The following is a 17,303-nucleotide window of genomic DNA, read 5'->3' as shown; positions in this document are numbered from 1 at the left end:
ATGTGATTAATGATATGACTGAGACCTAGGGAAGGCAAAGGGGAACAGAATGTGGGGAGAAGATGGGAGGAAGTATGAAAGCAGCAGCAAGACGTGATGACTGAATGAAAGAGCAGACAGCAAAAGGAGGAGTACCACAGTGTGCAGCAGGCCCTGGAAGCATCTCACAGTCAATAGAAGGAAAGGTGTTTTTCATTTCTGTGATACCACTTCCAGCTTAAAGGAAAATTGTTTCTACCTCCACTCAACTGACAGGAGAATTCAAATCTCTGGAACATATGCTTCATTACTCCGCTATCAGGTAGTACAACTCAGTGAGACAGAAAGAGGAGGAAGAACATATGTTTTCAGAAAGTAAACAAATCCCAGTAGGGGAGGGGAGGGAGTAATCACTCCAGGCAAAAGTGGTATTTTTCCTGGAAGCTTCTAGAGGGCAGGGACAATTTCCTTTAATTTGCTTTGTCAGGCCCACTAGTGAGAAGGTGGGCAGTGATGATGGCAGCTCCAGGGGGGAGTTCAGAACCAAGGGGCACAGGCTAGGGTAAAGGGTTAATCTGCATAATCTCCTCACCCCACTATTGGCCCAGGAACAGTCCCCATCTGCCCACTGAGTCATATTTCTAAGCTCCTTTTATTAAACAGTTTTCAGTCTAATGACTGACTTCTAAATTAATAGAGGGCACAGGAAAGGTTTACAACTCTACCCACACACACACACCGCCCCCCCCCCCCCCCGCACCGTCTCTGGCTCTGCTACAGCCACAGAATTTTGAAACTGGATTAAATCCAAAAAGTTCTTAGTTTAAAACCAAAATAACTTTAAACACCCAGTTTCCAATTGTTCTTCCAATAGTACTAATAATTAATCACATTTTTAAAAACTTTATAACCAAAATATCTCTTTGAGTCAGCACCATAAAAGTTCACTAATTAAAGCCAGCATCTTCTGGCCTCTGATGAGAAATTCACCCTTTTATAATGGGATTACTAGAGCTTTGCTGTACAGATGAGTGGTTTGATTAATAATTTACATTTTTGAGGATATATAACCTCACTCATGGTCATGGTCCTGCGTTCCTAAAATTCTCCAATTCAGTTCAATGTTATTATATTTGGTCCTGGCAAATGAATTAAGTCCTGATTAGACATCAGTGTAATTATTCTCTCCTGTATATTGTTTTCGAAAAAGAAAGGGTTGTGACAGAATGGCTCGCGGTTTGTGCCGAGGACTCACTGCAGCTCAGCATGGGCATGAGAATTGTCAGGCTAAGCAGGAGGAAAAAAAGTGTGAAATGGAGAAAAATTGCTCAGTACTCACTTAAAACCCCCACGTTATAAAAACTAAATTAACAAATGATTGAATCTCAAAAACATGTTTATCAACATTCAAGCAATTATTTAGTCACATATTAACTGTGAAGGAAAAAAGCTTTGCTTGAATAATGTCTCTAAACAGTTATTTCAAGCAGAAATGACTGGAGAAATTGCTCTGAGCTGATGGAAAAGGGTGTTCTAACCAAGGACAATTTTATTTAGGGGGGAGTGGGAGAGACAGGAATCTGACAGGAAAAAAAAAAAAAAGAGCAGATGGAAATGGAAAATAAGGGAGCAGAGAAAGAAAAGAAGTGCAGAGCACTGCCCCCGCCCCATTCATCTCTTCCATGGAAAGCAGGTAGGAGAAAGCCTTCCAACACTGGATGAAGACAGCACTTTTCTTCCTCTCTGCCCTGGTAGAATGGACCAGAAAATGCAATGAAAACATGACCTGAACACAACAATGCCTTTGTGATCTAGCCTCTCATTTGTGTGTACAATATACCAGGTAGGGGCCTTCTGAGAAGATTTCAGAAGCTGAAAAAAAGGATTGCTCATGGAAGTATTGGCATTTCAAACAGCGCAGCTTCATATCTATGAATGCATAAAATAAATCTCTCTTTCAAAGGGTCCTTTGCCTAAGTGCTCTGTCTCCTGTGCACTAGAGCTGCTTCAGCATCACCTACACCTGGCAAAAGTTGCTGAATTACATCAGGAACTCCAGCTTTATCTAGGTTACTGTCTGCAATAATAATGCATCATTTATCTGGCCCATGTGGGGTGAAGCAGCCACAAAAACGAGCTGTCTAGATAATATTGCATGTATATAGTGTTTTACAGTTTTCAAGACATTTTCGCATACATTACCTCTACTCCTGAGGGAAGCAGGACTGTAATTATTGTCTCCATTTTGCAGATAAGAAAACTGAGGCTATTAGAGTCTAAATAACCACTCAAAGTCATAAAGCCCATAAACATAGAACCAGAATTTAGATTTTTCTGACTCCAAATCCAGCATGTCCTCCTTTGCCTTTCAGCACCAAAAATATTTTTAGCCATTCAAAATGGAAATATTCAAAATGGGGAAAAACAAATGAACATAATTTGATCTTTCCGTATCAATTCATAGCCATCACTAGGGACATTAGTTGTTGGATCTACTATAATCTAGGGGCTATGAGGCACGTAGCAATATAACCCTCTATAAGATGCTCCCAGCTGCCACATTCAATGAGTGCCAGAGTCACTTTTATGTCCTCTTCTCTTCCTGTCATTCGTTAATGTCTTGCTCCTCATATGTACTTTCCTCTGGTAGTCTTTCAAAAAAAACCCTTCTAGTTAACTGCTTATCTACTAGTGACTAGAAAGCTAGAAAATCAAGTTTTTCTGTGCATAAATGCAGAACAGTAGTAAGCTCTGAACAAGGACCCAGGAGCTCGCAGATGAGTCAACTACATAAGCAGGAGCTTCATTTTAGGTGCCCAGAGATGTTTTCTGCTTACCCACCATTTCTCCTCTCCGATAGAGAGACTTTCAGTTGTGAGGGAGGCAACTTCCAGAAAAGCAAAGTGTTGCTACATTCTGAAGAGTATTCTCACTCCAAGTCAGTGGTAACTGGGGGAAGACTGGAATCCTCTAACCTACAGAAAACACCTGGACATACCCCAAATATTTCCTGATGGTGCATGTGTGCTCAGTCACTTCAGCTGTGTCCAACTCTCTGCAGCCCCATGGACTGCAGCCTGCCAGGCTCCTTAGTCCACGGGATTCTCCATGCAAGACTACTAGGGTTGCCATGCCCTCCTCCAGGGGATCTTCCCGTACAAGTTTAAAATTCTACAAAGAAAGCAGAACTCAAGGCTTGAAGGTATAGAGGTGGTGGAGATATGATGAAAAATTCCGAATTCTATCCCATTTTTCTTCTCAAGGACCACAAATCCTACAACTTCTTAATTTTGTTTTACCTCAAGCACACTAAGAACAAGGAAAACCATGTCACATGATGGCTTGGAAAAAGCTGGGCATCAATGAGCTTCCTCATCTGTAAAATGGAGACGATTACAGTATGAACTTCATAGGGCTGCTGGGAAAACTGAATGAGAGATAATTATGTAAAAGTAAGCGTCATATAGTAGGCACTTAACAAACTGTCACTATCACTATTATTATTATCATTATCATCATCATCATCCTCATTATTAGGTAGTGAAGAAAAAAAGAAAAGGAAATCTACTTTAAGTGAAGGGGTTTTTCAAAAAGAATTAATTAAGCAGAAACAAAAAACAATTGTGCTGCCCCATTTTACTTAGCACATCAAAGTAAATTAAATTTAGGAAACGAGGCAATGCAAAGATTGAAAATAAAGAACAACTTTTTTAATGCTTCAATCATTATCCAAACAACATTAGCAGTAGAGCATTCCAACCACTGTAGCAAAGGGCCCCAGGCTCATTTATGAGGGCAAAGGCTTTCTACAAAAGAAGACATAAACTCCAAATCGAGGCAGTAAGGATTGCTCGTGGAACTGTGCACATATTTGCAGAACGCACTCACTGCTTAATACCCCCAATGTGGACTAGTGAAAGAATCCTAAAGAGATTGTGGATGTAGGCCAAGATCAAGATGCGCTTCCTTCAACTTCATGTGGTGAAAACAGCTCACATCAAATTTCACAGGAGTGAAGTATTGGAGCAATTTTCTCAATAAATTGTTCTACCGGAATCTCAGGGATGGGGTGTATTTTAGAGAAAGAGCAACTGCGCTCCCAATTTAAATTAACTGGAATACTAAGTAGTTATAAGAAAAAAAGGAGATACTCTTTTTCTCAGTAATTAATAATACATCATCTTGTAGCAGTCCCTGATTGTAGTCTTGCCTCTCCAAACAAGGGGACAATCTTACAGAAAGGATTTGGGGCAATGTCTCTACAAGCATGGTATAATTGCCTTGAGGTCTAGGACCAAATTTTATTTTTTCTTTTGGGGTTTATTTTTCCTAAGAAAAAATTAGCAGGAAAGGAGTAAGAAGACAGAATAAAACAGATACCAAATGAGTACACATGGTAACAAGGCACCAGACTTGAGAAGGCGGCATCAGCAATGAATTTACACATCAGTTGTCTCCAGGTTCCTTTGCTAGGGTTGTCCTTCTGTCTGTCCCCACAATTTGAGAAATGCTGTGTGTGTGTGTGTGTGTGTGAGAGAGAGAGAGAGAGAGAGAGAGAGAAAGAGAAAGAGAGAGACAGAGGACAACTAATAGGTATTGTCCCCCCGTCCCTACCATCTATTCACATGACAAGTGTTCAACTTGCATTCTAAAGCAGCCATGGTTGGATGCTAATCCAAAATCTTGTCAAAACTTTCTCTCCTCCTCTTGCGCTGTTCCAGAAGTAGAAAACACAACATGCAAAATGCAGAACTGGATGGAGATATGAATGCTGACATACAAGGTCCTCAGATGGACAGCCGCATCATCTTACTCTGCACTACAATACCAGTGTGATCACGCCACCAGCCTGCTCCAGCCAGGAAAAGGTAGCAAGATAACATTTGTGAGCTTGGTTTCTCCGGGAATGAAACAAATCACAAATCCTACTTCTAGAAAAGCACCTTGACACCCCACAGAGTAAGATTCAGCCTTACTTCGACTTGATTGTCGGTGTCACATCACTTCTCATCACCCCACTTTCACCCAACGGATCAGCTCCAAAACTAATCTAAGAAGTACATGAATGGTACATGTATTTTTAAAATGAGCTTAAATTATTCATTCTTTTGCCAAATTGTTAGTCTCAACAAACTCTTCACAAGAGTCTGACTGCATAAATAGCTTTAACAAATACTTCAAGCTTCTGTATTATACTTCATATAATCAGCCCAATGTCCCCTGAGGCTTTGACCCAAGAAACTCTTGTGAATGTATGTTTTATTAGCTAATTTGAATAATTTTCTTGGCTAATTCTAAGTATTTTGTTACAATAGACAAAATAAGCTATAATCAGCCCACCTTACAATTCAAACAGGTTAATTCTTATAAAGGTGTTATAAATCAAAAGATTTTGAATGTCAAGTAGTCAGAAGTGGTTTTCTTTTTCACCTGACCCCAATTCTCTCCTTGTGGGACAAGAAGGCAGCTCATTCCATCTGCTTAAGGAAGGATAGAAGAAATCTCCAATATCCATAATTAACTTTCCTTCACAGAAAGTTGATGTAATGAAGCAGCTAAAAGCAAATGCTCAGAGAGTCAGGCTGTCTAGGTTCAAATCCTACTTTCCCCATTTATTAGTTGTGTGACCTTGGGCAAGTTACTTAACCACTCTGTGCCTTGAGTTTTCATCCATAAAATGGGGAAACTAATACTACTACTTACTTCATAGGGTTTACTGTGAGGATTAAATGAGTTAATATATGTAAAACACTTAAAAGAGTACCTGGCACATAATGCTACACACATATTTGCTATCACCACTATCATCATCCTCCTAGCTATCCTTTACAGTCATACACAGACATAGTAAGTACTGAGACTCAGAAAGAGAGGAAAGATAGCCACTCACACAGATGAGAAAATGTGGAGCCATTAAGCCAGTTTCTCCCTCTTAAATGAAAATAGTCCCAGTGGTCAGAAAGAGTTTGTGCATGTTCCACAAATATCCAACTAACTTGTGCAGAAAACTGGTATTTAAGTAAACTTTTTTGTGTTTTAAACAAGTTTAATGGGCTAGTGGAGAAAAAGTACCATTTACTCTTTCTTCAGAGATTTACATCCTTTCCATACAGGTAAACAGAATGTCTTTGGACTATGATTTTTGACAATACCCACCTTCCCAAAGGTTGTAATGTGGCTTCTCTAAAAACCATGTTTTTCCTTAACCAGAATCTCTCACTGGGAGGTTTTTATATCAAGTATTAATACTGGAATGGTAATTTCTAAATTATACTTACCATGTGAAAAGCCCAGTGCCCAAATAATGATGCCATTGCACAGCACATCTCAAATGATGCCCAGAACTCACCTTGGAAAACTGCAGCATTCTGAATAATTAAGAACTTGAGCTCCATACTTGCAGACTGAAGCAGTTGTTCCATGTTCAGTCGTGCTGTTAGTTGATACTTTTCTTCCATCTTTCTTGAGCAGCATGTTGGGCCTTTGGGGAGACACACTTGCAAATCTGATCCTGAAACAAATAAGATTTTCATGTTTCAGTAAGCAGAATGTCACACACACAAAGCAAATACAGCAAAACAATGCATTTCTTTTAAAATACAGTAAAATTCTGATTATTTAAAATTACAGTTTATCTTAAATAACCCCTGATTTCTCCCAGTTATCCTTATGACTGAATCTTTTTGAATAACCATGAGAACTTATTGCCTAATTGCCTAGGTTTGACTCATAAATTCTGCATAAACTAATTTATAGCACAAAGTATACGTCATTGAACACCAATATTTAATTTGCCTGTTAAAAGATCAGTCTTCACTCCTACAATTTCTTTTTCATGACTATAATTTATGAATGAGAACACAACCAAGAAGCAATTTTCAAACTTCCAGTTATGATTTCCAAGTGAAATGCATGTGTGGCCAATCCCATGCTGCTAATATTAACATGCAGACAGTCACCAAAATGCCTTACAACCCCAACAATTCTAGCTCTATCACAAATGCCAAACTCTTGTTCCTCTGAATTTCTGAGCCACCTCTTCCCTGCCTCCCAAAGGATGCAGAATGCTTTTTTAGTTTGGTATCTTGATAAAGATTTTCCAAATGAATCATCTTCTCAATTATTCCAAAATTAGGGAATCAGAACCTTTTCTTCTCAGTCCTTATTCAATGTGACACTTTGCAGTCCTCACAGTAAACCAATCCCTATTTAAAATTCTCCCCATCCCTTGCTTTAGTGAACCCACTCTGACCCCACACACCCCCACACACCCCCCTACTGCTATGGCTACTCTTATCTGTCTTTTCTTGCTTCCTATTCTTCTGCCTAACACATAAATGTTGTTGACTCCCTTTCTCATTCTCCAGTTCTCTCAACCCTGATGATTTGATATAACTCCTATGACTGCTGAACTCTCTAATCCTGACTTTACCTCTCTTCTCAGCTCCCAAATCCCACATTTTCAAACTACTCTATGGGAATCTCAAATTCAGCATACCCCAAACTGAACTCAATATATCCCAGAAGCACAGACACAAAGTCTCCTGTATTCTGTATCTCAGTTAACAATTACCATCTACCAAGTTTCCCAATGATAAAAACCCCTTTTGCTGTCTTCTGCTCTTCACTGGTGACTCAACACATTCCTGTATCCCCAGAAGTCATCAGTATGTGAAAGAAAATTGAAGCCATGGGAGTAAGAGTCGTTCAACAAATGTTTTATTGGGTATCCATTTTGTGCCAGCACTGTGGGTATATAGCAGTCCTATAACAACCCTGCCCCTGTGGAGCTTACATTCTGAGAGACAGCAAACTGCATATGTAAGGTCAAGTAGTGATAAATGCTACAGATTTAAAAAAAAAACTAAGTAAAGGGAAAACAAACTGTGGTATATACATACAATGGAATACTACTCAGCCATAAAAAGAAATAAACTATTGATACATGCCACCACACGGATGAACCCCCAAAACATTATGCTAGGTGAAAGAAACCTGATTTTAATATTACCTACTGTATGGTTCCATCTAGAAAGTGAAAATTCATAGTAACAGAAAGCAGTTCAGTGGTTGTTGGGGAAGATGGAGGGCAAGGAGGAGGTGAGAGTGAGGAAATTTGGGAGAGTGATTGGTATGCTCATTATTTTGATTGTGATTGACTGTTTCATGGCTGTAGGCATATGTCAAATTGTCAAAGGGTACCCTTAAAATATTTGTGGTATGTCAATTAAACTTCAATACAGCTGCTGATTTTTTTAATGTTTAAGAAACAAACTAAGGGACATAGGGGATGTGGTAGCTGCAGGGATGACTCTATTTGTATAGGGTAATCAGGGATGGTTTCTTTCACAAGGTGACATTTGAGAAGTGAGAAACAGGAGGGAGTCCCATGATTTTATATCCTCTACCAGTACTAGTAAATATTAGGGCTCAATGAATATTTAAGTCTAATCCCCTTCTTCTGTAATTCCTGTTTTACTCAAACTTTCCCTTCAACAAGCATCTGTCGAGCTCCTTCTGTAGTGGCCATGAACATGGGCATCTCAGACCTCCTGCCGCAGGGTGTATAACCGACTAACGACCCCAGCTGCTGCACTCTGCATTGACTGCCACATTATACCTAGGCCACAATCCTTAGGGGCTGCTCCCAGCCAAGGACTGAGCATGGCAAAGTGCTGACAGGCATTTTTGGCTTCAGGACTCCCCACTGACCTTGACAAAACTTCCTTAAAACTGCCCTGCAGTTTACATTCTTTCTACTCAATCCTCCTTCCTTCCCTCTCTCCTCTACAGGGGTCAGACCTACACCACAGTCAAATGGCTTCTCCAGCATCCTTCAATTCCCTGCTCATTTTCTTCCCCAGTGTTTTCCCCAATAAATTTCTTGCACATCTAGTTGACATCTGCTTCTCAGAGGACCCAGGCTAACATATCTCCTATGTGCCAAGCACTGTGTTACATAGGTACAGCTTTCAACAAGAGAAACATGGACTGTCTAAAGGGATTAAGAGATGAATACCTAGTGCATATAAATGAGTGCAATAAAGCAATATCATTAGCTCGGTTGACAAAACATGTATATGGGATATCCCCCAGAGGGGGGACACCCCCAAAGTTCCATGAAGTGGTTGGCAAAGTAACCTAAGTGCAGCTGTGTTCAGTTGTGTTCGACTCTTTGCAAACCCATGGGTTGTAGCTCACCAGGCTCCTCTGTCCATGGGATTCTCCAGGCAAGAACACTGGAGTGGATTGCCATTCCCTTCTCCAGGGGATCTCCCCAACCCAGGGATCAAACCTATGCCTCTGCCATCTCCTGCATTGGCAGGCCAGTTCTTTATCACTGTGCCACCTGGGAAGCCCTGGCAAAGTAAAGTTTCATAATAAACATCAAATCTTACTGAAGTGAGGCTAGAAAGCATATTCAGACATTTTTTAAAAAAATATTTATTTTTTATTTAGCTACAGTGGGTCTTAGTTGCTGCACATGGGATCTTCGATCTTCACTGCAGCATGTGGGATCTTTAGTTGTGACATGTGGAATCTAGTTCTCTGACCAGGGATTGAACCTGGGCCCCCTGCATTGGGAGTGCAGAGTCTTAGCCACTGGACCACCAAGGAAGTCCCCATATTCAGACATTTTAGACAGCTTTTCAATACCTGAGGTGTTGTTTTTGGTAGGGGGGATTAATTAGCCATAAGTTATCAGAAAATTGATTATTACAATGTCTCATTTCCCTATGAAGTCTAGTTAATCATAGCCTTAATGTATGTGTCCAAATTTTGTTAATTTAGGAATGAAATTAATCAAGTTCAACCTCACATAACATCACTGTTGGAGTTCACAGTATTGACTTCAACCTCTCCACTTCCCCCTCCTCAAGGGAGCTGCTGACAAAAGTAGTGAAGGAGAACACAGATAATATGTATCACCGAACCTAATCCAGCACTGTGATTTATAGTACTGGATGGAAAGGTGATATTTAATGTGTCAAAATACAATTTGGGGTCTGGAGACACAGAGTTCAGATTTATCTCCTATAAATGTCAATCTCATATACAAGCCTTAAACCAATTTTAAATAGGGTCTAAGCTCAAAGGCTTTATTATTATCTTCAGGAAAAAAAAAAAAAACAGAGCTCTCTAGCTCATGGTGTTCTTTCTATAAGAAGTTACAAAGTGTAACGCTTTTCTAAAAGTAGAAACTGATGCAGTTTACTGGACCAAGGAAGGAAAGAGTCCCCTTGGGGACATGTGGTTAATCTAGATTTAAACAAGGGTAGTTGAGACAGATGTGTAGATATGAAAAATCCTACATAGCAGCCAATTTCCGTACACCAAGTTCCTGTCCATTTAGCAAGGTTTAATTTATTTTCTTAGTAAACTGATACCTAAGTAGTGTGTGTTTAAAATACCTTTATTTGCATACATTCTTAAAATTAAATGTTATAGATAAACTCTTTGTGTTTCTAAACTGGTGTTTCATCACTGGTGAAGATCTCCAGTTTTCAAGAATGGTGGAGTTTATTTGGCAGGGTGGCTGTTAGTACTGCTTTTTCTCCCACCAGCTCTAACCAGTGGGAGTCATAAAATAATAGGGCTCATAGTTTATTCTTTGTGAAGTGCCCTGAGGGCCTTACTAGAAGGTAACAAACTGCCACTCGATGTACCAACAGAAGCCCAGGAATGGCTCTTTAAATTACCATGACCCCAATTTGGTTTGCCTTAATATGATAATTCACAAAGTAACTTAGAGCAAGCATAGGGGTAACCGTTCCCTGAGCTGATCAAGTCTCATCCTTGTACAGACTCCCACTACCTTAAGAATTTGTTTAGCCAAAATCTTTAAAGGACTAAAATCTTAAATGAGAACTTATGGTCATGATGTCATGAAGAAAGGTACTTATTATATCCAAATATAAGAAATGTATATATAGCAATATTTATCCTCCAACTTATCACTGCCTGGTTAATCAATAAACCAGTACAATTGATTTGGGGGCTAAGAGTGAGCTATAGATTTGAGGAAATAAAACATCTATAAACTGATAAGAATTCAGGATTTCCAAACCATATAGGAGAGAAATAAATGCCAAAGGGAAAAACATTTTCTTTTAAGTAAATTTCATATAACTCACAGGCCAGGTTAAAATAAGCCTCAGCACATGATAGCATAAGGAACATGGGCCAGGAGAGCTAGACATACCTAAATTAAATGACAACAATGAAATATAACCATTTTAATGCATGAACAAACACAGGAAAGAAACAAGACAGAAAGAATGCACAAAACAGAAAGAAATACAGAAAGAATTTAGAGAGGAATCCTCATCAACAAAACAAAGAATTACTCTGGGAACCAAATGCCAAGTGGGATGAATAAAAAGTAAAACCCAGGGCAGATGACTAAGGAGGCACACAGAACTGGTACACACTTGTGAGAATAAAAGCAGAAAGGCCAATTCAAGAAATAAGATGCAACCTACAAAAGACATAGTAAGTAGCAAAGCATTCTTTAAGCATGTCAGGAACAAAAGAAGGTTAAGGGAAAAGTGCTCCTTTATTAGGTGGGAAAGAAAAGTAATCGTGGGCCACACTCAAAGAGGTGCTTTTTTTTTTTTTTTTTTTTTTTGTAAAAATGGAATTCAGCTGGGAAATGGGACTAGAGACAAGCAGTATAGCCTGGGATGGAGATAAGGAGAAGACTTAGCAATTGACTATTCAAATAAGTCACAAAGGTTCAACTCTTTAGGGCTTAATAACTTGCATTCCCAGATGCTAAAAAAAAAAAAAAAAAATTAAAGTCATTATGGGGCTGCTAGTTCCCATTTATTTTGGAGGATTAAAAAGTACCTTCATACTATAATCTCCTTTCCTAGATTTTGAGTTCCTGAAGAGCAGAGAATGACTCCCATCTCCTTTGGGATGCTCTGTCGATCTCAGCCAGCCCTGTGCATGTAGCAGTGATTAATGAGGGCTGCAGACTGAAAGCGCTAGTAAAGAACTGTCTGATTGAAAACAGAGGAGTGGAGATAGACAACCCTGAAAATGTTACATCTGTATGCTTAACTTTGATCTTTGAAAAATATTTTAAAATACAACAAAAATCAATTTCCAAACATCTTGAAGATTCACAAATAGATGCTTCACTTGAAGGAACTATGAATTAATTTATTTCCAGTTATTTTGAGACAATGTCTTGCTTGCATATTGGGTCTGGCTCTGGGTCTTCCAACTGAGAAGGGATATTTGAGTTATAGAAGCTCTTCTCTGGAGGATTATTCCCATGTGTATCCAAGCTGGGCACCTTTACCAGTTGCTTCCCCTTCCAGTGGCTAAATCACAAGAGGTCCACAGCAGGTTCCCTCCTGTGTACTCTTGTGTAAAGCGATCTCTTAGGTTTGGCTACCTATGGCCTTGCATTCTTTTATTTATTTATCTGGCTGTGCTGGGTCTTAGTTACATTCAGGATCTCTAATTGCAGCATACAAACTCTTAGTTGTGGCATGTGGAATCTAATTCCCCGACTAGGGACTGAACCCAGATCCCCTGCATTGGGAGCATGGAGTCTTAGCTACTGGACCAGCAGTGAAGTTCCCCAGCCTTACCTTCTTGACCCAGAACACAGACTCTTTCCTTCAGGCCTAGTTCTTGGTCTTTCTTTAGCTCCATTCGAAGACTTGACATTTTAGCCTGCTCTAGCTTCCCTTAGCCACCTCTGCCAGTACTGGGACATCAACACCACATTCACTTGGAGACCCCATTCCAGGCCTGAGCCTGGTCCCTAATTGGAAGGGGACAGTGAACACTGTGTATGAGGCTGTTTAAATGCATCTGTTCTATTGGATTTTACTCTAAGTCAGTAAGTTTTAACAGCCTTACATCATTGTAAGACACTAGTAGGCAGGAAAGAGCAAAACACTTATGGCCCCTCTGGTCAAGTAGTTTACAATTTAGTCCTAGCCCCACCATTTACCAGCTTGCAAGCAAAGATAGATTATTTAACCTATACATGGTTTTTCAATCCTTATTATCAACAGCACTTACCCTGCGAAGTTGTTGCAAGGACTGAGTAACACTATGCATATGAAGCTCTTAGCCTACTGGGTACAAGGTAAATATTCAATATATGTTAAGTAAAATTAAAATAAACAAAAAATAAATTCATGCTAAGAGACCAGACTTTCACACACAAAAATAGCTAGAGAACAGTTAAAGCTGATATATGGTTAGGTGAAAAAATATGCAGTATATTTTCTGAGGGAATGGAAATAGTCTATATTTTAATCGGGGTGGTAGTCACATGGGTATATAAATTTGTCAAAACTCAGTAAATTCTTCACTCAAAATGTACTCTGTTATTTGTAAATTATATTTCAATACAGTTGATTTTTTAAATATGAAATACAGACCACATTTGCTATATAAGTAAATGCTCACCAGAGGCTCTAGGGGTCAAACAAGACTTCCAGGAGGTGGGGCTTAAGCTAAACAGTCAAAGATGAGGCCAATGGGCGAAATGTGTTTGGCACCAGTGGAATAGTGGGGCAAGACTAACCTGTCTGGAGAAAAGCTAGAATCTGGGGTGTAGCTAGCTTACCAGACAAGAGGGGCCAAACTCTGAAAGGACTGGAATGGAGTTAAAAGACTATGAGCTTGACTGTACAGACAATAAAGAACCCTGGTTGAGTCTCAAGCAGAGGCATAATATGATGAAGGGTGCTGTCTAGGAAGATTAGTCTTAAAGCTTGAAATTGGGAAATGGGCGAAATAACCCCTCAAGGTCACTTCCAGCCCTCTGATTCTCTAATTACCTTTATTATGTTCTACATGTTGGTTATTTTACTACACTGTAATTTTAGCTAATGGCCATAAATTGTCAAAAATCACATTTAAAAACACACTAAAGAACAGAAGAAATATTAATGTGGACCTTTATCCTCATACTTTTCTAAAAGCAGATAGAACATATTCAAACAGCAACAGAAGAGAATAAATCGTCAGGGCTCAGTAACAGTGAAAATTGAAATCTTTTCTATATATGTGTGTGTGTGTGTGTGTGTGATGATGATTTGACATATTTTATTGCCAAGGTCTGCTTTATGAACAGCAGATTTTTTTGCTAACAAAGGTATGTTGTGCTAAAAATAATAATGCAACATTACCATTAAAGTAATAGTAAGCAAAGAAATGAATGATATCCAAAACTGGTTGCTTCATGACTTATTGGGAAAATAATAGATGCCTATTAGAATTATCCAAAGGATTAAGTGCAGATTGCTCTATTAATGAACCCAAAAAAAAAAAAATCAACCATTTTTAAAAGTTTTTTTTTTTAAACAGAGGACAAGTCAATTTGCCATCCAAAAATATTAACTAATTTCCTTAGCATATAATAGTGACTTGCTGTTAGAACGGTGCCTTTTCCCCTAATTAATCATTATCTAAATCAAATCTTACACGCTCATTAATTTCTTACTAATCAAGATAGGAATACAGATGAAAGAAATGGCTGCATTTGAAACCAATGGGGAAGTGAGAATTGCTGGTAGAAGAAATTGTCTTAGGGAACCCAGATGAAGGTTACTCTTCTATTATTTAGCCTGAAAGAACATGACCTTGAAGAGGGCACACCTGAGTATCACGAGCTCAGACTTTAAATCAAAGATCATGCCTGGGGCCGCCACAGATTCTGCCTCTGTAAAAGGCAGGCCAAAAATGTCGCTACCACACTGGAGTACTGGGAGTTTAAAGCAACCCTGGAGATAAGCCATTCTCTAAGCCTGAGAATTAAAGAATGAATTACCTTTATCTCTACTGCCAACTGTCAATTAATTGCATATCATTTCATGCCCAGTAAAGGCTGAATCCCTTGATCGCTACACTCTCCCACAAAGAGGTTCTTTCTGGACCACATTGCCAACCAGCCATCAACATGTGCTCTGGGAATACAAATTCACTGATTACATGCAGCCTGCCAAAGTGGTGAACAATCCATTCATCCAACATTTACTGAATGCCTACTCTGTGCTAGGGTCTCTGCCCAACCCAAGGAATACAATAATGAACAGGACATAGTCCCTGCCCTGGAGTTCACAGACTGGTCCAGGAAATGGACTCCCAAACTAACAGGAAACCTCTAGATCACTCAGGACACCTCATTCACCTTTATCCCCTATAGCCAACTATCACTGGTTATAGCTAAGTTGTGTCCAACTCTTGCGACCCCACGGATTGTAGCCCACTCCTCTGTCCATGAGATTTTCCAGGCAAGAATACTGGAGTGGGTTTCCATTTCCTTCTCCAGGGGATCTTCCTGACCCAGGAATCGAACCCAGGTCTCCTGCATTGCAGGCAGGTTCTTTCCCAATTGAGCTATAAGGGAAGCCTGCTCTTACTGATTCTGCTTTTTTAAATATCCCTCATCATTCCCCTTCTTTCCATCTCTGCCTCATCACCTCACCTCTTCTCACTTAGAAAACTATTACAGCCTCCAAACTGGCCTTCCTGCCTCTACACGCTCTTCCATTTAAGCCCTAGAGAGATGTTGCTAACATATATATCTGCATCCTTCTCCTTCTTAAAACAGAGCAAGTGCATAGGGGTGTGAAAGGGGTGGCATATTCAGGCATTGCCGAGGAAACTGGTAAGGCTAGAGGCAAAAGTGAGCTGGTGGAAAGTGGCTGGGGCCAGATGAGGAGGAGTGATATGAGCCCTGCCACAAGATGATTCCTAGTTATCTTTGGCTACTTTTCATTTTGTTGTCTTTTTAAATACTTTTTCCAGCTTTACTGAGGTATCACTGACTCTGAGTTATCTTTGGATTGGCTTCTCACAGGAAAGAGTGTTCATGGAAGCAGAGATGTCCTCCATCCTCCACAAGCTGTCTACCCTTTGAATTCCCACAGCACTCCACATCCTTTATACAGACACTTCTCACACTCCGTAACTTGCATCATGGTTATATTTGCATGCCTTATCTTTGCTAGATTTAAGTTACTTGATGGAAAGACCCTTAACTGAGTCATCTTTGTATCTCAAGGGGCTCACTGAGGTTTGGACTTCATGCCCTCCCCTTTGACTCGGAACCAATGCCAGAACTTCAAGAGAGTTCAATTTTAAAGGAACTAGATCAGACCAATTGATGCTACTAGAGCAACTTGTAGAACAGTATTCCAGGGAAAATGAAGAGTGCTCAGAGCCCAAAATGGAGATCTCTCTCTCCTCCTCCTCTTTTCCCCTCTTCTCTTCCCTCCACCCCCCTCCCACCCACATGTATTACTTCAACAGGGGAAAACCCTAATAAAAACAAAATAGGGTTCGAGGACATGCCACTTGGGACAAAGAATCTTTTAGAAATCTGCCAGAACTAAACCAAGGCAATTTTCCTGTCTCCCCAAGTCGCTCTTTCACTAATTGCTATTCTACTCAGATAAGTAGCAGAGATCCCATATTTTAGGAGATGTGTAATTTTTATTTTTCAGATACAATCTTCAAACATGTAGACCTGAAGCATAGCTGAGAATTTCAACAACCTAGGCCCAATCTAAGTGCTAGGCCATTCCCCCTGTGTATGAAATCACATTGGGGCAGTGGGGGAGAAAGAACCCTTGTGTATCAAGACTAAAGTGTTATTACCTGCTCTGCTACCAAGGACAACTCAACCAAAAGCCTTTTCAAATCTGGGCCTCACTAGATGACTGCATAGATAATTTCCAGTCTGAGAGTCTGTTTCCAACTATAGGTTAATTGATAATCACTGAGCCCATTCTAGACTAGGAATTGTTGTTTAGTCACTCAGTCGTGTCCAACTCTTTGAAACTCCATGGACTGTATCCTGCCAGACTCCTCTGTCTATGGAATTCTCCAGGCAAGAATACTGGAGTGGGTTGCCATTCCCTTCTCTTTGGGATCTTCCCGACCCAGGGATTGAACCTGTGTCTCCTGAAGCTCCTGCATTGCAGGCAGATTCTTTACCACTGAGCCACCAGGTAAGACCAAGACTCAGTATACCTGACCCTAAAAAAGCAACCTTTTGCTTCACAGATGTCTCTGGTTTGTAAAATCCCTGTACCTGATGTTTCTGCAAACCACAAAAACTAGGTTGAAAACACACCAACCACTTTGACCCTACAGATCCCCTGAAAAGGATCTGAAAGGTTTTTCAAGTGGCTAATAGGCAATGATTGCCTTCTTATGGCCAAAGTGTTTAGAAAAAGATATATTTTTATAAGAAAAAAATCCAATCCAATAAGGCCAAGAGTTAAGACACCAAGTCCATGCTGAATAATAATATGGTAGCCTACTCTTTCAGAACTCTTCTTCTG

The 17,303-nt window shown here is 39.8% G+C and overlaps 1 protein-coding gene and 1 non-coding gene across 2 annotated transcripts in view; both read right to left on the bottom strand.

The window, feature by feature from the left end:
• GPC3 (glypican 3) overlaps nt 1–17,303 on the bottom strand; it is a 439,290-nt gene that overhangs the window by 400,775 nt on the left and 21,212 nt on the right. The window contains exon 2 of the mRNA XM_043459569.1: nt 6,329–6,490. Within this exon, the coding sequence (XP_043315504.1) occupies nt 6,329–6,490 (162 nt within the window). The remainder of the gene's footprint in view (nt 1–6,328; nt 6,491–17,303) is intronic.
• TRNAG-CCC lies at nt 9,525–9,597 on the bottom strand. The gene has a single exon. It is a non-coding gene; the product is annotated as a tRNA-Gly (tRNA).

Source organism: Cervus canadensis, chromosome X (genome assembly GCF_019320065.1).
Source record: "Cervus canadensis isolate Bull #8, Minnesota chromosome X, ASM1932006v1, whole genome shotgun sequence".
Classification (NCBI taxonomy): Eukaryota; Metazoa; Chordata; class Mammalia; order Artiodactyla; family Cervidae; genus Cervus; species Cervus canadensis.
Note: the sequence above shows the minus strand (reverse complement) of the source record. Positions and strands in the feature narration are given on the sequence as shown.